At 36.6% G+C, this 23233-nt stretch overlaps 2 protein-coding genes across 3 annotated transcripts; one reads left to right on the plus strand and one right to left on the minus strand.

Moving 5' to 3' along the window:
* Positions 1-1288: 1288 nt before the first annotated feature.
* LOC110839463 (uncharacterized) lies at positions 1289-4256 on the minus strand. Its single transcript, XM_022083663.2, has 8 exons — positions 4163-4256; positions 3364-3409; positions 3079-3275; positions 2746-2994; positions 2522-2648; positions 2030-2214; positions 1676-1924; positions 1289-1563 (listed from the first exon to the last, which is right to left on the minus strand). Exons 2-8 carry the CDS (start codon positions 3407-3409, stop codon positions 1432-1434), a joined length of 1185 nt encoding a protein of 394 aa, XP_021939355.2. The 5' UTR covers positions 4163-4256; the 3' UTR covers positions 1289-1431.
* Positions 4257-7707: 3451 nt separating this feature from the next.
* Positions 7708-22345, plus strand: WDR79 (Telomerase Cajal body protein 1 homolog). Of its 2 annotated transcripts, XM_022083657.2 has the most exons (9): positions 7708-7929; positions 8089-8536; positions 8858-9067; positions 9751-9837; positions 10745-10881; positions 11855-11959; positions 18410-18652; positions 19226-19349; positions 20909-22345. In XM_022083657.2, exons 2-9 carry the CDS (start codon positions 8148-8150, stop codon positions 21057-21059), a joined length of 1446 nt encoding a protein of 481 aa, XP_021939349.2. In that variant the 5' UTR covers positions 7708-7929; positions 8089-8147; the 3' UTR covers positions 21060-22345. The 2 variants fall into 2 exon arrangements, with proteins under 2 accessions (XP_021939349.2, XP_021939348.2); XM_022083656.2 differs by having other exon boundaries at positions 7708-8536.
* The last annotated feature ends 888 nt before the right edge of the window (positions 22346-23233 follow it).

Here is a 23233-nt window from a genome sequence, read left to right on the forward strand (position 1 = left end):
GTATTCTGTGACTTCGAATCTTGTGTAAATTCCTATGACTATCTTAACTCCTTTAAACTAAAACTCATTAAAAGATATTCAGTTTCTTCCTCACAGAAAACAATCCTTCTCATAATCTATAAGAAAGCGGGATTTTGGACCTCGTCCATCGTTTACATTTCAATAAAATCACGTTCCGGAAGCTGAAACGTCTTCCGTCTTGAAGTAAGACAGAGAAAACAGAGGCTCAGTAGCTCCAACTGTATGTTGTCGGATGAAACGAACAATAAGTATTAAGGGATATGGAGGGAAGTGGTCGTGGCCCTGTTTTTATGAATTCTTCCGGCATTTACTTAGAAGGGCTGAGAATAACAACGAAAAACCTGTCAGGATAACCAGGCTCTTGGACCACTTAAACCCCACGAATGCGCAACATTATTGCTAACCACTCTGTCGCGACACTTTTCATCAGAACTGTTATGATATGCATAAATGTGGTAAATTATTTGTTTAAAGAATCTGTGATTTGAATATATATTTCATCACCTCCTGGTTATGTATTCCATCACTGTGATCTCTGACATTTCCAACACTAGTCTAACATTAACATCTGATCTTCCACTAGCCCTATTATGAGACTGTTTTGCAAAATAATCTGACAGTTTTATTAAATGTGCAAGCTGTATTTATGTTTACACACATCACTTTCAAAATGATGCTCCATTATTAAAATGCCTAAAAGTTATATTAATTATTATAACTTTTGCAACCACAGTGCATTAACTAAAGAATCCATTTGTTTACAGCAACAAGCACATACAATGACATTTACTTCAAATAACTGACAGATTCAGTTTGAGTATTGCATAATTGTATGTTTAAGACAGGTATAAACAAGTTAAAATGCACAGAATTGGTAAGCCACGTTCATAAGTGAGAGCTACGTGTTTTCCTAGAAAGATGACTGGTGGAACCAAAATTTGCTATCAATCGAAAACAATCTTTTTTTGAAGGGAAATAGTTGATAAAAATTTCTGAGACTCTAGAGTTTGTTTTATTTATCCTTTCCACAGTTTTAGTACTACATATGAATGTATAAAGGTTCTATGTTTCTATGACACATAGATTTCCTCAATAGAAATGTGAGTTAGAAATAATCATGGAACTAACAGGTTACATTATTGGAAGAGGAGAAAGGTTTATATAGGACGATGCTTATCTGGCAATTATAAAAAAAATAAAATGTGTGTTACATTGTGGATGTATATGATAGGAATGGGCTCAGTTATCAACAAGATAAAATTAAAGATTAAAATAATACATCAAAGTTTTATTTAATATGTCATTAACATGTAAATATGATTTTACTATTTATGTATGCATCAGCATTTTGTTTCCAAATTCACAAGTTCCATAGTAAATTTTTCAGTTTCTCGTTAAACATGCAAACTTTCAGTAATGGCGAGCCAAACCAAGGAGGTCTTTCAAGAATTTGATGATGCCATCGACATCAACTCCCTTTTCTCGAAGACTCTGAAGGAGGTCCTGGTACTCTTTTATGGATCGCAGAGTTGATAGAATTTTCTGTCAAATAAATAAATAAATACATTCATCATAGTCTTACAGAAGTATGTTTAAACTGTAAGCAAATAATCCGTTAACATTTGTACACAATGTTTGGATGCTGAATATTTACCTCAAATTTAGATGATCGGATGAAATCAACCAGATCCTTGACGTCTTGGCTGGTTTGCAGTTTCTCTTCAAATAGTTCCTTGAGATGGTCAACGTGAATAACAGCGACCAAATCATCAATAAGGCCTTGGATTCCTGAACCCCTGCGAGTAATCTTGCTTGAGGAATGTGGGGGCAAGCCTAGGATTTCATGGATTTGGTCTACGATAGCCTTAGCATCAATACCACGTTCAGTAACAAATTGAAGAGCCTAGAAATAACAACACATAAACCAGTCAGAGGTTAACAGAACAAATTTCATGTCCAATTGAAGTTTGTAGAGTAAACACACAAAAACATACACTGTAATACTCACTTCATCAAATTCTGGTACAGCCTCAACAGTCAAAACAATTTTGTGGAATTCTGCAGACTGAAGGTAAATTACCAACTCCTGCACTTCTTGATCATTGGCAAGGTAATCTAGTCCAATTGCAAGAACCTCATCAAGTGGGATATGTGCCAGTACATCGTTGAGGTCATCCTGGAGATTACGGGTCCCTGTATCACAAACATCATGAAGCACATTTGAGTTTATTTCTTACAAGCTAGGATTGTGACAATTGCATTAATTTGACAGGTGGAGATAAAACTCAGTCCTAATGTTGAGAATTTTATTTCAGTGCACGTTTATGTCACCTTAATACCTGTGTACAAGGTGTGGAAACTTTGAAAATCTGAGTGTTGAATTTACTAATGATAATTTGATTAAAGTATTAATGTTAATTAAAATACATATATGTGCTTGAATGAGGAGGAAATGGTAATTCTCATTACATTCACAGTTAATGAAGAGAACAAAATTTACCTCGCCGAGACAATCCAAAGAGAGCCCTAAAGAGTGCGATAATATTATCCACATCAACTCCCTTATTACGGAGACTCTCAAGCAGGTCCTGGTATTCCTTTATGGCACGCAGAGCATCTACAATGTTCTGTGGAGCAAATTAGTTCATCATAGAAAGTTTTACACATATTACAAGCAGAGAATCCATCAACATTTCCACTAAACATCAGATGTTAAATATTTACCGAAAATTCAGGGGATTGGATGGCAGCAATCAGAGCCTTGAAGTCTTCACTGGTTTCCTTTTTCTCTTCAAAGAGTTCCTTGAGTTTGTCAGTCGGAAGAACAGCAATTACATCATTGATGAGACCATTGATTCCTACACCCCTGCGAGAGTGCTTGTCTGGCTTAAATGGAGGCAAGCCAAGGATTTCGTGAACTTGATTCAAGATTTCATAAACATCAATGCCGAGGTCGTTGATGAATTTAAGAAACTAGAAAAAGCAATATAACCACCAGTCAGATATTATACCAGATTAAGGCTTGGTAAATGAACATGGCTGCATTTTGATACTCACATCCTTAAGCTCTTTCACATCTTCAACAGTTAAAATAATCTTGTGGAATTCTTCAGACTGGAGGTAAACTACAAAGTCCTGAACTTGTTCATCATTGGCAAGGTAGTCCAGTGCAATGCCAAGGACCTCATCAAGTGGGACAAGTGCCAGGAAATCATTGAGGTCGTCCTGGAGACTGCGGGTTGGCAGTGACTTTCCTATAAATTGATATAAAATGATATCAGCAGAACTCATTGTAAGCATATTCTGTGAATTATTTCTGTACCAGACATGAACATTACTTACCACATGCCAGACCAACAACTGCCAAAAAGATGATTGAGAGTTTCATCTGCACAGAAAGAGTTTGTTTATTTAATACAGTGAAAAGTTACTATTTTATATTGTGTTAGATAATGAAAACTAAATAATTTTCTGTTGTTCATGACAGTATACTTTCAGAGCCTATTATTTATCTTCTGGCATGAAACAACAGTTTTCTGATTCAATTGTAATAATGCAGCAATCACATCTAAATTTGACTCTGACACAGTTTGAACCATTATTTTATTTTTAAATTTTGCCAAAGTTTGTAATGCATCTCACTGAAGATGAACTACTGTAATTACTACATACATGTCATATATCACTGGCCTAATAATATGAGGCAGAAAGGGGCTGACCGAGAATTTTTTATGGTTTTCCTTAGTCTGTCCAGGAAAATTCCAAAATAGTATTTTAAATGTGGCTATGACTAAACTAGTGTAATCAAACACAGTGTTCAATTTATAGCACTCATACTTTGTATTCAGAAGGCCCTATGTTCAAAACTTAGCTTGAGGTCTGGCTATCTGGACTCAGGTCTTTTATGTATTTCTTAATTATTCCAGGAAGATGCTTTTATTATACCTTAAACTAGACCATGACTACTTTTTTTTATCCCTTTCAATTCATTCAATATATCACCCTTCCATCTGACATTGTTTAACCTGTTTAGCTGAAAAGCATTGTTAGATGTAAGAAAAAATAATTCATATTAATTGCAAACTTTGTTCTGGATGAATTTTCTGTATTGTATCTAAGTATATTTCAGCACTTTTCTTACCTTGTGCTCTGATGCTTCTTGTTACAGTAAGATCAGTTAGTTGTCTCACCAAGGGGGCATCATGCTTTTATATACTGTTCATTATCACATTAACTGCAGATAAAGTATAAAGACTCTCATTTTTTACTGTTTTTGCATCCACTTAACTTTGCATGATTCCTCCACATGTTTATTCAGGTCCAGTCATAGTCCAGTCTCTTAGATAGTCATCTTTTAATCTGAAACTTTGTAGCTGGCCTCTTTAGATAAGAAATAGCCATTAGATGAAGACCATTTATTCTTTCATTGTAACCAGAATGTAAAAACAGTAAAATATTAAGTGTGAAAGTTTAATTACATTGTCTCTATAACACCCTGTTAAGACCGAGGCTGTATGAGGAATTCATTTTGGTTACCATATAATGCTGCCTGAACCATCTCTGTGGAATATTGTAAATTTTAAATATTCTGTCTGGGAGGGGTATGAATATAGGGATTATTGATCTGCTTACTGTTTCCTGACTGTTGTAGATGTGTCAGAAACTGGGGAATCTGTTGTTATAAAATGTACATAAAAATGTAACCATTTCTGGTACAGCGTGAAGTTTAAATTTATATTATTATTACTTAGTTGTGTAACCATGTTAATTTTGTTTGAATGCTGATGCATATTGATATTTTCAAAGTTATCCCTGTTTGAAACATGTAGAATATGATAAACAAAATTTCAAAAATTTTAGTGTCCATGCTGGATTTTTAAACTCTCAGTTTGTTTCTCCAGAATTACTTACAAATGAAACATTTTTATTTATATACTTATTTATTGCCTATATATGGTTCAGGAGAAAATTATCACTCATATGTTTGTGAATTCAGTGGCTAATTTAGCAAGTTCATCCTTAGGAGTTGATCAGTATCATCAGATGACTGCGTGAATGAATGAGTGAATAAATAAATATCTGTAAAACTAGATGCAAAGAAACAAAATTAGCAACTGTCATTGTGATATCATGCTTTCACTGAATGTCATGGTGAAAACTCCAGGTTCATACTAAGCCAGTCCTGTGTTAAAATCTCAACCCAGAGACCACCTATCATTACAGATTTTTCATTTTCATTCCCAGTCCCTTCAGGCAAGTGCCATGATAGTATCTTGAAGTAGGCCATGACTGTTTACTTCCACAGCCCTTCAAATTTGTCATTCATTAAATATCTTATTATATGATGCTGTATAGTTGGTACTGACAGTATAATCAAATAAATCATAACTAAATAAAAGATCATGCTCTTTGGTTAGCTCTGTCATCATCCTGATGGATAGAATACTGTCAGAGTAAAAGTTAAGTTTCCGGACAGAAACCTTACCAATTACTAATTTACCTGCCACAGATCCCCTGTTCTACTGCAGTTAGATCTTGGCTGCCATGGTGATGAGCCCCATAGGGTTAATTTTCTATGAAACAAATAAAAGTGTTGTATGACAGAGATGGTCATCTGCTCTATATAGACCTTTAATATATATCATATCCACTACGTTTATGTTTGACATTATAAGAGGTTAGGGAAAGGAAACGTATGCAGAATAATTTTACGTTAAATTCATACAGTGTCAAATCTAAGACCTGCACAGAAAAAAGGCCACATATCCCTTAATGTGATGTCAGTAATTAACTAACTACAGCGAGAAACTTTATCAAGCAGAGTTCTTGTTAAAAAGATAATAGTATGCTCATGTGTTTAAGAAATACGTCTCTCTCTGCGGAAACTGTTTATTTATTACCATGTTCACAAGAGCCCATCACAGTCCCCTTTTCTGAGCCAAATAAACCCAGTCAATATCCTTAAAACTTATTTATTTAAGATCCATTTTAATATTATTTTCCTATCTATGCCTAAATCTTCTGTTTCTTTCAGAAAAATGTTGTATGCATTTCTCATTGCCCTCATGCCATCCCATCTCATTCTCCTTAAAAAAGTTTACATTTACGCTTTACACTTTTGCATAGGAAATGGGAAGACAAAAGATTCTGAACTTTGCGGTAGCAAGTGTTCTACACATTTAACGAGCTCTTTATTTCTTCATTAATGCAATTTTGAATTCTTTCCATCATTCCCACATACTTAAATTCTGCCAAATTTTCAGTTATTGACTACACTGGTATTAGTATCAAATAATATACATTCTGAAGATGAAATGACTTCTAGATGACTACCAGATTGTATGGTGAACCATACAATCTGGTAGAAAGTAACCAGTGTTTCATAGGTGCTTGCTGCCTCCATCATAAGAGTATCATAGATGCAGCAGTCACCTCTGTAACATCAGCAAACTTCTACTAGACTACACAGTGCAATATCTCAGAAAACAATCATCTCAGTACTAGCTTCTGTAAGAACCTGAAATCTCACTCAAAATATTTCCTGGGTTTCTTTGCAATTGCATTTCTTTTTGTTACCAAAGTTTAGCTTCCTCTCCAGTCATACTTGAATTAAATGTCAGTCTCATGTTTTCAGGACACAGCATCCACCATGATTTTGTAAAAATGCATAATATTTATTTTGTTTCGCATGCATAAAAAACCGCCACAGTAGTGTATGAAGGCATGACCAGTCAGCATGAAACTTCACATAATACTATGCAAAGATGTGGTCATGGCCTAATTTAAAGTACTATTATTTCATTTAGCGGAACTGGGGAAAACCACAAAAACTCTTAGTCAGGATAGCCAGTTTCCTGGCCGAAATTTGAACTCGAGACTTCCAAAATATAAGTCAGGAGTGCATGACTCGACCATGGCGTTCGGTCCCAGAGAATTAATAGATTTATTTGTGGATCAGAACCACTAATTGACCACTCATCAGTTGCTATTATCTGTGACAAGTTGATAGCTTATCTCTATCAAAGTGGAGTGAACAGAGTGACTGCTTCAACTTTATTCATTGATCCAGACGATCAGGCAGGTGATAAATTAAGTGCTCTATTTACTCATTATGCTTTAGCATGCACTTCAGATCTTATCAATCTGTGTTTCCAACTGTGGAAACAAAGTACTGTACTGTTGTAAAAGTCATAGCATTTTAAAAGAATTCCCCACACGTTCAAGTGAAATAAACTCCTTATCTGGCATACCAGTATTTCACAGATTTTCTCAGTTGCACAAGTTACTGATGGGCAGTTTCTTGCAATAGACTAGAGTCAGATTTGAGGTTTTCACGGCTGTGTTTCTGAAGATGGCTGTCTTCTGGGTTGTAATGCTGCTGTAGTCTGGTAGAATTTTACCAGCGTTTCAGAGGTCCTTGCTACCTCCATCATCAGGACGATGAGTCACTCACCGACCCAGACAACAGTCATGTTCCAACAGTCATCCTGACTTTTATACTGTGTAACCTATGCAGTAGATATTTAAACATTATCATAGGTGAGCTGGGGATTTTAACCCTATATTACGTAGCTGCTTGCCACAGTTTAGTTCTAGGGCAGCCAGTAATGAAGTAATGAATTTGAACTAAGCTGAGCACATTTGGGAACACTTTCTGTTGCGATTCCAATAGTACGTGCAGGATTTTGGTAATTCGAATTTCGCGCTTGTAGTATGGCTGTGATGGGCTTACATGTGGTTGTGTGTAAGGCTGAATGTGAACCTTGTTTATCGTTATTGTGCTGACAGTTTTGTGTATTATGATAAATTTTGTAGTTAGAGTCATATTAATAGATTTTGTGAAATATTGTGATATGTACAGAGGTCTTGATAAAAGAAAAAGATAGTACGAAACGACTATACTGAATGGTACTATTTGAGGTTATGTTGTAAGGTTAGGGTTTAGTTGGCATAATACTTTTTTTGGAATTATCAAATAAAACATGGCCGAATCAGAATCTGATTACGGCAATGCGTGTATTGGTGCTATTCATTCTGACGAACCCAGTATTGTGCCTATTCCATTAGCATCATCTGATCCCAACAAAAGAACTGAAGAAATTTGCATACAGGAGAGTGATGTTCAAATGATATTAAGTGCTGATGTATCATTAACGAAGCAAGGTGAAGAAGGTAATGAGACAAAGAGGGGGGCAGAGCTCCTACATGGGAATGATCATGAATATAATGACATGAACTCAGACATGGAAGTAAAGTGTAATCAAGGAGAAATCTTTGTAACAAATACGCTTATTGAAAAAGCAGACAGTGTGGTAGACTCCCACACAGTGTCTCATTTGAAACATATTGATAACATTTCAAGTGCAGAAGAAGCTCCACAGGAAATTATTTCTGCAGCAACTGATCTACAAAGTTATTCTTTACAGGAGTACAAATTTGAAAATAGCAGTCAGATTACTAGGGCTTGGAGAGAATTTAATAAGAAGGAAGACATTTGCATGAAGGGGTGTAAATGGTAGGTACATAAAATTACATTTGATTTAATTTCTTGTTGCAGGAGCTTACTGCATGGAGTTTATTGTCTGAAAAGCATTTATAAATAGATCCATTACAATACCAGTAGAGGCATGCTGGTATGTTTAGTAATGTGGTTTAAATTTACTTTACAACTTTTATTACTTTTATCACATGTAGACGGAGGCAGTATGACCTCAGAAACGTTGGTTAGCATCGACCAGACTACACAGCGCAACAACCCAGAAGACGGAAATCTTCGAAGTAAATCTTGTTACTACTTGCTAATGGAAGCAATATAGGACCTATGATTGTGTTGCAGGTCACCAGATGGCACATGTATCCTGACAAACAGTGATGACAATGTGCTACGGGTATTTGATCTGCCACCAGAGCTGCACTGTCAGGAGTCTTGGCAAGAAGGCAGGATATTGGCTGAGTTGAAGCCAGCCCTGCAAGTTGCAGAGGGTGGACTCATATACGATTATTGCTGGTACCCACTTATGTCTTCATGGAACCCGCTGTCCTGCTGGTGAGCATAACGCACATTTAACTCTTTGAAGTTGAAACTAACCTAAACAGTATTTAAGAATTCAGTCCATACTGCAAAGAAAACACAATTATTCACCATTACAAAGATCAACTGGTTAATGCTGTTTTTGGGAAATGATCGCTGTTTAGCGTGAGAATCGTACAACACACAGAGTTATTGATTTTTGAAACAGGTGCCTAGTAAATTAATGCTGAACCCTGAGGGCTTCCACAGAGTGAGAAAGTGGTTGTGAGGAGTTGGCAGGCAGACCAGCACAGTGCTTTCTCTCTCAGGCAGCATGGGTTGAGTCGTGCGTACTGAAAAATATGGTATAAATAATCCGTGGCATAACAACCCTCTGAGAGCCAAAGCTGACTATCTGGCTGCTGGCCTCACCAGTTAAAAAGATTCAAGTTTAAAATAGCAAAGATTTTGTAAAGGTATATTCTTCATACTATGAGTAATGGTTTTTTACCACCATGACTTGCATTCTAGTTCCCCAATGCAAATGTAAATGTAATTAAACTTGTATAGTATAAAGACTTTTGATTTTGATAGTGTCATAATCTGAAGTAATCATCATGACAGACATGACCAAAATTTATAAAATGAGCTGATGGTAGAATGGTTCAAGTCTTTGATGTGAATGTAGTCTTTCAGTTCACGTTGTTTCTCTATTTTAGCCTGGTGAGCACTAGTAAGGATTCTCCCATCCACCTTTGGGATGCTTTTACTGGGGAACTGCGCTGTACATATCGGGCTTACAACGCGTGAGTAGACCTACTATTGATGTAATTGATTTCAGAGTAGAACTGTCTTTTACAGTGCAAAGGTGTAATCCAGTTGAACATATGTATTTTCAAAATGTATTCTTTGTAATTTTACATTCTTGGTTGTTCTTTGCGTTTATTTATTACAGATATAATTGTGGTATGGGAAGTACAGAACCACTGATATAAAGTTTATTACACTAAAGATACCAAATATGGAATCAGAAAATATTTTATCTTGTATCTCATATTTTAACAAACGCTGTATCAAAAGTTGTTTCAAATGAAAAGTATTGGTTTTAATGAGATGCTATTTTTTCCTCTTCTTGGCTTTATTGTTTCATGGGATTGCGGTATTCAGTGTACACAGAAGGAGTAATGTCAGACCAATGTGAACCGAAATTAAATTCACCAAACAAATTTTAATGTTGTCTCCACATTACTAAATTTTATAAGAGTTCCTGAAGTGTTTCTGCAATTATAAAATGACAAAAAAATTAATTCAGCCAAACAGGTAACATTCCTGACTTATATTTGTGAGATGCCCATATCAGTTGTTGGCCAGAACATGGGGTGTTCAGATAGAGTTTTTTCATGGTTTTTCTCAGTCTTTCTAGGCAAATCCCTGGATACTGTCTTGAAACTTGCCCACAGTCAATTCCAGTTCAGTTTGCTTAATCATCATTTCATCTCATCATCAACCATTTTATCTTATGTTTCTGCAGACTTAGCATTCGCAAAGATACATTCCTTTTAACTACAAAGTCAGTTATAATTTTAACCCAGAAATGAGAACAGTAGTTAACATTTGTGATGCATTTTAAGGTTGGATAACAGGGTTAGACTGAATGTGATTTACTCTGTGGAATCATGTACCAGAACCACAACATTTGTTCTGCTGTTTCAGTGTAGATGAAGTTGAAGCAGCACACAGCCTGGCATTCAGTCCTTCTGGTGAGAAATTATACTGTGGCTTTAAAAATTCCATAAGAATATTCAACACAAATAATCCAGGGCGACAGTGTGAAACGAGAAATTTGAAACGTGAGTTGAAGTTTTAAATAATGTTTAGCCTTTTGTCTGGAAGAATAGTTGTAGAATGTCTGGAAAGTTGATGGCTGTCTTCTGGGATGGTGTAGCACGGTAGATACTGACCGGTGTTTCAAGGGAGCTTCCTGTCTTCATCCTCATCTCTGTACTTGTCAACATAGGAAAGTCAAATCTCACTAATTTCCTTAGAACTAATAAAAACTGGGAAAATCCTATACTCCTCCAGTGTTCCTGTTTCTTATTTTATTAAATGGAATTTTACCTAGACTGGATAATTTGGAGGATGAGAAATTTATTGATGGTATTAAAAGTGTTACTGTGACTGTTGTCTCAAGGAACGGAGGAAAACCATGAAGGCCTTATGCAGGATAGATTGCTTTCTAGCTTAGAGTTCAAATAGAGAATTTCCCAGAAACAAATCAGTGATATTACCAATGAACTAACCTACTCAGGGAAAGTTTTTAATAAAATCCACTAATAAAATAATTCTTTCAGACTATGTCAGCCATTAGGGGGTGTTGAGAGTCAAAATTGATTTTTATATCACTCCTGAGATGGGGAATTGGCTATTGTAAGGTGTATTCCTACATAGGAGGACAGACATCAGAATAATGTGAATATAAATCTCTGCTTCAAGTGGGACTTTAATACACATGTCAAGTTTTTGAACAGTTTAGAACGTTGCACCACTGAGATCAGTATGTATCACGTGCACTTGTATTTAATTTTCCGAGCAGACATACTTAACAATTTCTAAAAATTTACTTGTGTAGAACAAATCCAATTTATATTCCAACATAAAGTTTATTAAGTTTAATACACAGAATTAAGCATAACGTTAGAAGCAGTAGTAGATTTAATTTAATTTAAAAAATATTATGTTTGTGTTCCTTTTGGGATCCAATGAAATGTTTTCAGTATTTTATCTTTGAATTCTGGTCTGAGAGTTGTTCTTTACTCTTTACAGAGTCATCCTTTTCCTCACAGAGGCAGACTGGTATTATATCATGCATCTGTGTTAATCCAGCAATGCCAGATATTTATGTGGTTGGGAGCTACACCAAGTCCATTGGTAAGTGGCAAGGTTTTCTGAGAGGTGGAAAGAGGCATGGGGCCCATGGAAACAGTTATGAGAAATCGATGGTATTCTTTCATCTTCCTGCATGACAGTCTCCTGAATGTTCGTTTAACTCAGATTTATACTGGAAACAGAGTCTCTTCCTTTGTTTTCCCTCATGATTAAGCGTTCTAGTGTAGCTTCATTGAATTCTGCTGGACAAATCAGAACTGCTATCATATTATTAGTATTAATTTATCTCATTTTCAAAGATGTTGCAAACAGTTGTTCTGCCATATTTTTGGTGGAGCTTCTTTCTTTAAGGTTCTAATTTCTAGCTATGTTTAATTTGACAGAACCGCACACTTATGTTTTACTTACATTTTTTGTAACTGGATACAAAATAAAATATGTGTTCAATAACATTGTGCCGACTAAATTTGGGAGAAATAAATAAAAATACGTGCACTAAACAAATCTAGATTATATGTTGAAGGAAAAGGGATTCTCTTTCTCCGAAATTTAAATTCAATTTTTGTGTAACAGTAATGTGTAAATAAGTCTAAATTGGGTACAGTGAAAAAATTAATTAACCCTGTCTGACATTACTGAAGGCCAAAACTTAGTCTGAAACACATTAATTTTCTTGATAACTATCAAAACATTTTCACAAATACCAGCTGGGACCAGAATTATGCTTGGGTAATGCAGATAAGTTATGAAACGAAAATGTATATAAACATGTAGAGGCCAAGCGAGAATGACTGATTTTCGTCGTATGAGATGGACCCGTCCTAAGCACGCGCTAGAGGGGTATCAGCTTCAGTTGGTTTGTAGCTCTAGCTGTATTTAGATCGGTGCGTCACCACAGCTGAGGCTGTGCGACCCCCACTACTACTGAACTCCCCTCTCTCGGCTTACACATCACGCATTTAGGTGTCACAATTACTCGCACAACATGTGTACCTGTCTACTGTGGCAATGGGAAGGATCCTGTATTGTCAGAAATTCAACCCCACTTGTCATCGTTATTATACTCACTGAGCTATCCCGGCTTTCTCTATTTTCATGATCTGTGAACTTAATGATTCAGTGATTAAATTACTAACCCAGAGTTATGTACTCCTCACCTGATGTTAGGATAATTAAATCAAGAAGGATGAGGTGGGTGGGACATGTTGCATGCATGGGGGGGGGGGAGGTGTGTTTACAGGGTACTGGTTGGAAGGCCTGAAGGGAGGAGGTCGCTGGGAAGACCTAGGCATAGGTGGGAGTTTAATGTTAAGATGAACTTTATAGAGTGTAGGTTGCATCTTACTGTGGAGTGGGTCAATCTAAAGACTTATCTAAAATTAGCAAATACATGGAATAGTATGACAAACTTAATCACAAGTAAGTAGAGATGATATGGACCAATGTGATAACCTATATATCGTGCATGGAGGTAGATAAGGATGAAGTTTGTGATAAGTTTAGTCAAAGTAGAAGTGTTGGAACATGTAATGGTGGGCTGTGTTTACATGCAACTCATTGTCACAAGTCATGAATCATTTCATTTAATAAATATCATTCATCATTGATTATGTCTCATTTTACAGTTAATGAACCCATTTTCAATTGTCCCTAAGATTCCATTCTGTCCATTCTGACGAATACTTTCATAGCTTTTCTTAGTCCCTCTAGGACAAGGCTTATCATTTTTAGTTATTTAATTATAGTCTATCAACTGTAGAATTCATTTAACATTAAATGTGATCAGATAATGGTTTACTTCACTGAAGTAAAAATTAAAAGTGAAACTTTATGTGATCTATCTGAAAGCCTGATCTACTTTTTAGTTATTTTATGAGCCTGTTTCAGTAATATAGATGATGCAGTGTCTCAAGAGATGAGGTCATTATGAATGATGAATAGGTACTGACTTTTAAAAGGTGTTATGACCTGTTTTGAGGTACTATCCTGGCATTTAGCTGGAGAACTCTAGGAAAACAATAGAAACCCACAGTAAGCATATCCATTTTCCTGGCTGAGATTCAACTGGAAATTTCCTGAATACAAGTCTGGAGATAACCATTACACTTCCTTGATCAGTTTGAAAGTACTGATTTATGAATCACATGGGAAAATTGATGGAAGTATCAGGATACTGTAAATACTCTGGCTGAGATTTTAACCACAGGTACCTCCCACACACAAGCCCTATAAATCTTATCAATGACAAAGATAATCATTGTGGCCTGAAGTTGTTTTAAGAATCTTCAACGTAATGATCCAAATCTTGGTACTAGATGTAACTGAGTCATTAGCTTCAAGGTCTGGAAGAACAACTATGTAAATCTTTGAGCAAGATTGTACATGGGTCCGAGAGTAATTGTGGACTTTAGTGACAGAATAATTCTGAACACTTCCACCATCCAGTTTGTAAGAAATCTGTTTGCTATTCCCAAAAAAACTGATTGTTTATGAGTGATAACATATGAAGAGTTAAAATAAAAACTATAAAATTACATTTAAAACTGACTTGATATTTATATTTTGGTACATATGTAGGGTATACACAAAAGAATGGTGCGGTTTCAAAAGTTAATAAAAAAATTATTTCTCATCTTACACGGGCACAACATACAGTGTAAGGTGAGAATAGTTTTTTTATTAACTTTTGAAACCGCACCATTCTTTTGTGTATACCCTATTAATGAATTTATAATAAATATGATATTTCAGCTCGTTATAATATTGCATTTTTTATGCAGGAATAATTTATTTGTACATGTAGGTTTACGTAAATAATTTGTGCCAATTTACACATTTTAATCTCTCTGTTTAAGGGACTTCCATGAGCATGATCTTTGTACAGAGCTTCATGACCTTGAACTTTAAATTTCTAGTTTTAGTGATGAACACAGATTGTTTCGTTTTTTCAAAAGTAATCATGGGGTTTAAAATAATCCTGGGATTATACATGAAGAAGCTGTCAAGAGTTAATTTGTCCACAGTTGCTGAACTTTGTCACATTGAACCTGTATCATGTACCTTCAAAATATGCCTTGATCAGTGGCATGGTAATGTTTTGTAGCTTATTTACATGTAGAATTGTAGATTTAAATCTGGTATCCTTAATGTGATAACAGATTAGTGTTGTAATGTGGACCTTTGAGATGGAAGGTATTAAAACAGCAGCAAAAAAGCATTTGATTACATATTGTTGATCTCTCTCTCACTTTGTTCATTAGCTTAGCAATAACTCATGTGACTTATATTTTGGTTCAAATCTCAGACAGAAAGCTTTAACCATAATTGAAGCTTCTTGAGCATAAATTTTATCACAAATCAGGCCACAATTGGTTTTTGTTCTTCCTCATTCTTGTTCATAGTTATTTCATTTTAATTCATTTTGACTTTATTACATGAACTCTACAGCGTTATTAACCCTTTAATATGATTGTTTCCTAAAATAGATCAGGCGTTCTGGAGAAAACTATTTTCCCATCAGAGGTTGCAGCACATGATAACATTTTAAATGTTTTTGAATGAAAAATATGTGAATACTTGAAGATTTCTGTCTTCTGGGTTATTGCGCTGTGTAGTCTGGTCGATGTTAACCAACGTTTCAGAGGTCATACTGCCTCCGTCATCAGGGCCCTGATGACGGAGGCAGTATGACCTCTGAAACGTTGGTTAACATCGACCAGACTACACAGCGCAATAACCCAGAAGACAGAAATCTTCATATTCACCACTGTGAGAACCTCAAGTCTTACATGTGAATACTTATTCAAACAACATTTATCAATGTATTTTTACTATCTGACTCACTTTTATTGTGTTTAAATTAAATCCTGAGATTGTGACCATCACTCTGAATGAGTTGAAGGTTATTTAATGATACTTTGTCAACTGTAGGGGTTTATTATATCATGATTAGTGAACTTGTGAGGTTCATAGACAAGGAAGTGGTCAAGGTACTGTAAAGGAATCTACTGTGTTGAACTGAAGTAAACCACAGAAAACGTCAGGACAGGTGGTCTCCCATGTAATGAAACGGCACGAATAAAATTTAACTTAAATTTACCGTCATTTTAGTCCAGTTTATTTAATTGGTGTATTAAACATTGCAGCAGAGTAATTTTATGAGTGATGACAAAATTATGTTTATTGCTAGGTAAGAAGAACTTTTATTGTTACAAATTACATTTCACTTTGCCCTTTGTACTGAACTTGAAACTCTTTAAGAATGTTTTATTATTCCATTTAATCTGTTTCTTCATCAAAAGAAAGTCTGATTTATTGTTGTAAAGTGCATTTATTTTAAAATACAATATGAAGGTTTTTTACTAGTGTAATAATGCCTACAATTTTTAACAGCAAATGTTTGTCACAGGTGTCTTTGTCCAATGGCCACTTTGAAATAGACTCGTGTAATACCTTATGTAGTTCCTCCTCTGGTCTGTGGGGAACTGAAGACATGTGATCTCTGTAGTATGAATGTGTTTGTGTTGGTGGAATGAATCCTTGAATATGAGAGATCACAGTGATAATCTTAATCTGTAGGTGTTATTTGTTAAGCGTGATGATTTGAAATGTATTGATTCTGTGCCTACTTACTCTTTATTTTGAGAGTGCTTTATGTTGACAAAGTCTTGAAATACATTTTTTTTATTTAGTTTTTTTTTATTTTGATAAGATTGGAATTGGTATCTGAACAATACTGCCAGTAAAACCCATCCTACAGATAACATACAGCTTCAGTGGCAGTTCAAGGTCATACAGCGTTTAGGGCGTGTGTTAATTGAGCTTGTAGTGTTCATCTAGCTAATCAGTCCACTGGAGACACTGTTTATTCAAATACCCTCAGGACAGATAACCAGCCTGTTGCCAAGTATGTAAATCTGATTGCATTCTTGATTTCAACATATGGATTAGAAACCCTGATATTGAGAACAACAGATAAAAGAGAGTTGGAGTTGGCACAAATATGCTATTTGAGATCTGTGACAGGAATATCTTTATGAGAACACACAATAAATGAAGACATTACAGATGAACTGACCAGCTATACTGAGGTTTTTTGTGATTTTTCTCAATTCCTCCAGGCAAATGCCAAAATATTACCTTAAATTAGGCCACGACTGCTTCCACGTCATTTCCAATTCATTATCATCCTCTCATACTATATAATCTGAGTTACTGAAATAAATAAACTTTATAAAATAGTAGAATACCATGAAGCTGATGATGCTAACAACCCCTGATTGTTCATGGTATCTGTATTGAAATTAATTACCATGACAATTTATTCAATTCATGGTTATGGAACCAGCTGTCTCACTGAGGACATAAATATCTGGATTGTAATTTTAAATAGGCCACTTCATGTGTGTCTCCTTCGAGACTATATGACCTCAGAAATTGATATGCAGAAGTTCTGTAAATTTGTACCATGTTAAGTCATAGCCATGATGGGGTGTGTGTAGGAGCACGGCACAGCACTACGATGCGAGCGGTCAGCACCACGTGCCATGATGCCCTGTGGTACCAGTCTTGGTGACTGGGAGGGTCCCCACAACCCTTTTAGGCATGTTTTACATTTGGCATAAGCATAGAACACTTTATGGGCCAGTCAATGCTTGTCATGTCTTTTATCACATTGTTACAAGTGACCTTGGATTTCAGTGTTGCATATGACATGGATGATACTGTTGCGACAGTGATCTTCGATATCATTGTTCCCTTGGTGCATCTGCAACTGATAAATCATTGTTTTCTTTAGTGAATGTCAGTTATGGTTTTTAACTTTGTACTACATTTTTTATTCCTTTTTATTTTTTCATTGCTTCTCAAAGCAAAGAATGTAACTTTGGATTAACCAGATTTCTAATTAACCCAGTGTTCTGCAACCCGCCTCACGAAAAGGAGGTTATGAAACTGAGCATGGCCTTAAATATGTATGTGCATATAAATGCTTGCCCTCTGAGAATGCAAGCATTTGAACTGGTGAGTGAGTGTGTGTGTGGTTATATATATGCATATATTATGAATTATATATACAAAAGAGATGCTGTTACTTTTTATAACTGTAATATATGAATATACAATTTATTTAAAAGATTCATGGCACGCCTGAAACTTTGAACACTGAATAGACCAACCTACTACTTGGTCCCATTTATGCTAGTTAAGTGGGAGACCATATTAATTTATGTGGTATGCAGAACTAGGAACAGAGAATGTGGGGAAAACTGCAAATTTCATCCACAAATGTCTAAATACTATGTTTTATCCTGTTCTTTGAACATTATTATGCAACTTCATCTTTCCTTTAAATTGTAAAGTTTGCTGAACATGGTTGAACGAAAAAAGTTCTCTCAAAATATAGTGTGCATAAAATGTGGGTCCACAGATCCACAAACACTGATATGAATGAAGCGTTTTGGTTTGAGGATGTAATGTTTTGTTTTGTGTCAGGTGTGTATTCGGAACCAAATGGGTCAGTGCTGTGTCTTCTCCTGGGCCATAGTGGGGGAATAACACACCTACAGTTCTCACCAGATGGCACTAAGCTACTGAGTGGTGGACGCAAGGACTCTGAGGTCATATGCTGGGACATACGGAACCCTGGGACCGTTCTCTTCTCTGTCCAGCGAGATGTTGCCACCAACCAGCGGATGTACTTTGACATCACACCTGATTCCAGATATCTTGTGTCTGGTGAGTGAAATCAAGCGCTAATCAGTATACAGAACTACATGTGATACAAATTGTATTGTGCACTTGGAACAGTATGACTACAAGTAAAAAAAGTAATTTAAAATTGTTTTTGAAGGCAAAGTTACTTTTGATGTGGTGTAATATGGCCATATTCATAGTTTTTCTCTTTCTATTATGTATCAGGTTTAAGCTGTTCATATACTGAGTACAGAACATCAAACTGCTACCTTGTAGAATTTTACTTTTTAGTTAAGGCCCTATTATTCCAGATGTATGCACACAAACTGTTTTTGATATCTGCGGTTCTTGCAGTAGTGAAATGTTGATTGTTCTTTTCTGGATTGTGATGGATATGATCTTGTGCGTTGTTACCATTGTTTTGGAAGAATAAATTTAACATCATTGTGAAATTTTCTCCATGATCCATCTTCCTCCCTTTTAGGTCCAAATATCCTCCTCAACGCTCCGTTATCAAAAACCCTCAACCTTTGTTCCTCCGTCAAAGGGAGAGACCAAATTTCGCACCCATACAGGACAACTGGCAAAATTGTATTGTGTATTGTTTTCTTGCAGGTAACACGAATGGTTGTGTTAGTGTTTGGGATATGTTGCAGATTTCAAGAGCAACTGCAGAAGAAACAGTTCTTTCTTCGTGCACGTCATTCACTGCCCACAGTGATTGTGTGAATGGCATAAGGTATTGTGTATCATCTATATGTTGTATGAGGAATTTTATTTTGTTAACTGATCCATTTAATCCTCTGATCTTTGGACTGACCATTCCTACCAGTGCTCGCTTAATCTGTTCATTGCTCAGATTGAAGTTGTAGGCGTCTGTTCCATTTGTTACAGTTCCTAGTTACTTCTTTTAAGTAACAGCTAATAGACGGTGCCTTTTGCATTATGTTTACTCCGAGAATTTTCTGATGCTAAGGTACATTGACTTTTGTCACATAATATTAACAAATACTGTCAGAAAACAAGGATTTTTCACACTTTACAATTAAAATGTAGGGTGAATCAGGGTCCCTGTACACATGTAAGAATACAGAGTTCACCATCCATGGCGCATTTGGTTGAATGAAGGTAGTGGTCAAGTCAAGTCATTTTGTCACATCACATGTGCTGCCTAGGGCGCACACGGATTCTGAGCAGGGGCATTGATTTTTATCCTTGCCTTCTTGTTGAGGCTGGTTTTGAGGTCTACCCATTCCTCTATCCAATGTATAACAGGATCTTTCCTTTAACGGTAAAGCAACCCCCATCTAATGCTAAGCTTAATATCATGGAGCATTACCTGTGTTTCCCTTCTTTGCTTTCATGGCATCACTGTTACAAATAGAAACAACTCACCATCATATGAAATATCACAGTGTAGTGGTTAGCATGCCTGCTTTGTATTCTTGAAGTTTGATTTTTGGCCCAGAAGTGAGCTATCATAACTCAAGTTTTTCTCAGCCTGTCTGACTGAATTCTGCAATTGTATCAGTGCCTTTAAACAGCTTGTGGCCATTTTCTTTTACACCCTTTACAAGTTACCATTCAGTCACCCTGTCATTCAAGACTACATAATCTGTATGGTTGAGAAAGTGTCATTAAAACACTATGAAACAAATAATTTATATGACTATACCAGTTTATTAGGAGCAAGTGGTTTATGTGAGCAGAATATCCTAACGTGCGTGTCAGCCATTGAAATCACTCAGCTGTGTGGCGCTTCAGCTTGCAGCTAGACTTATATATTTGTACCAGTGACCTCTCAGTGCATCCAAACTGGGAAATTTAAGATTTCTTGACTTAGTAATGAAATTAAATTTCACTGGTCTTATCTGAACATTTCTCTTCCTAATTGACTACCCTACAATATAGACAGGATCTGGGATAGTTCAGTCAGTATAGTGACTAGCTATGGGCTGGACGACTGGGGTTCGATCCCCAACGGGGGCAGAGGATTTTTCCTCTAGCCTTTGCGTCCGGACCGGCTCTGGGACCCACCAAGCCTCCTATCCAATGGGTACCGGGGTCCTTTCCCAGGGGTAAAGCGTGGCCGGGGCATGATGCTGACCACTCACCCCCATCTAGTGCCGAGGTCAAGGAAGAGAGGAGCTATACCTCCACTCCCCTCAAACGACCTATATGGCATGTAGCGTGACGGCTTACTTTACAATATAGACAAAATATTGTGGTTTTTCTGAATCAGTCTGTATTGTATATACACAGTCTGTCTTGTCTGATATAATCATTTGGTGATTACAGCATACATCAGCAGTATCCAATCCTGGCTACAGCATCAGGTCAGCGCCACATGAGACATTCGGAATCAGAATCGGACTCTTCAATGGATAGTAGTTATCAGGAGACATGTCTGAAGTTGTGGTGGGTTGGTAACATTGCATCAGAGTCATAACAGAAAGGTATAAACTCACAAATGAACTTTGAAGAACCATCTGGAGTTGACCTGCAAGCTGCGTATGAATGTCCAGGCTGTGGGGTGGTCATCTCTGTCCACAATCATGGCATCTAGAAAACTGAAGAGAAATCACTCTGGAAGCAAAGGTTTCATACACAAAATCAAGAACCACATTAGCTGTGTATGGCCTGGCTCCATCTTGCACAAACCACTGTGTATTGATCAGCAGTCCTATTAATATAAGTTATAGCATGAATTTGTTATGGAAGAAAGTGATGTGTATGTTCTATGGTCCAGAATGAAACATTTTCCTTGTTGACAACTCCATCCATATGGAAATGATCCACATCAAAGAACCATATGTTTTGGAGAATACTTTCTTTTTGCTTCACCCAACTGGGCTCAGTCGCTTTTCTGTACTCCACCTCCTCTCTCTCCATACCTCATCGTATGAGGCTAAAGAGCTTGGAGTCAAAATATGTGCAGTTCAGGGATTTCACATGTACGAGGCTCGTCCACAAAGTAAGTTTCCCTGGGGCCGTTTACAGAAACAAAACACAATTTCATGGAAATATTTATTGCAACAGATACAGCAAGTGTCCAGCTATTTTTCAACATATTCGCCACCGGAATTGAGACATTTGTCATACCGTGGGACCAACTTTTGAATACCTGTGTCGTAGAAGTCTGCCGCCTGGGATTGGAACCACTGTGTGACAACCATCTCCGCCTCTCTGTCATTCTCAAAACGCTGACGCTGACCGGACAGGAATTTCTTGAGGTGTAGGAAAAGATGGAAATCACTGGGAGCGAGGTCCGGGCTGTAGGGTGAATGATTAAACACCTCCCAGCTGAACTCCTGCAGGAGACTCGCTATCCGTCGAGCCGTGTGCGGCCTAGCGTTATCACTGACCGCACTTCACAGTCGGCGGGAGCTGGAATAAGAACCTCCATCTTCAACAGCTGCAACGATGCTACTGTGAGAACGCGGGAAGTACCGTTAGTGCATGCGCCATGCTACGTCATTGCTCTATCACGTACGCACAGTCGCTTCGCGCAATATAAGGTTTGCTAGCTGTGGGACGAGTGGGAAACTTACTTTGTGGACGCGCCTCGTACATTCCAGACATTCAGTATCTGGACAGTTAAAGCTGACATATTGAAAAAAAATGTTAGTTGTTTTCATCTGTTGCTAATTGATTATAGTGTACTAACTCTGTAACTGGAATACTGTACATTGTAATATCCAGTTAGATCTGACATAATTAAAGTTCATTACTTAAGGTTTGTCTCCTTTTTTCAAGGCACTTGCCACTCGTATGGGCCTTGGCTTACTGAATAATTTGCAGCTCTTCAAACCCTTTGTTAGATGTTTAATAGGACTACCTACGCAGGAAGAGAATGATCCAGAAAAATGAATACATCCATGTCTTAAGTGGGATTCAGTTCACAATTCCTGTGTTTGTGTGGTCAAGACCCTGACCACTTATATTGTCTGGCCACTGGAACTGGCTTTAATATTTGTCATTTGTTTTACCACCTAACAACACTCCTTTTTTATCTTCATTTGATTGGTATGTCATTGTAGGTAAATTAGTTGCTGCTATTTTTACACAAGTGGTCTGTCAGATTGGTGCAAAGTATTCAGGGATCCTCTCATAAAGTGATTGGAATTTTGAAGAAACACTCTAATTTATGGAATGTGAAGAAGGGAAATTATGTACATGAATGTGAAGAATATTCTGCATCTATTTGTGATCATGATTCAGTATCTGAAATAGCTGCAGGTTTTGGGATGTGAAATTCAACATTTTATCAGCTTGCACTTTTGTAAGTTTTTCCCATTATTTATGTAAAATTTGTCAATATGTTTAATAAACTTTTTCTGAATATATACCAAGTAAAACAATATTATTTAGACTTAAACCTTTTTCTATGTATCAAATTCTATTGTGCAATAATTACACCTGACAATATAAATATTCAGTTATACTTTTATTATTCATGCTGTCTCAGAACTGAAAGCTTTGGAAAGTCAATATACAAATTTGTGTTTTGGTTGGTCGCATTGGAACATCATGGAAACCTATACTAAAGAGTCGCAATTTTATGACCTCTCCTATCAGCGCTCAGCATTGTCCAAATCGAAACGGTATTGATGGCAGTCACGT

This window comes from Zootermopsis nevadensis, unplaced genomic scaffold (genome assembly GCF_977971745.1).
Source record: "Zootermopsis nevadensis isolate Lab colony 2312 unplaced genomic scaffold, Znev_1.0 Znev_ptg000010l, whole genome shotgun sequence".
Classification (NCBI taxonomy): domain Eukaryota; kingdom Metazoa; phylum Arthropoda; class Insecta; order Blattodea; family Termopsidae; genus Zootermopsis; species Zootermopsis nevadensis.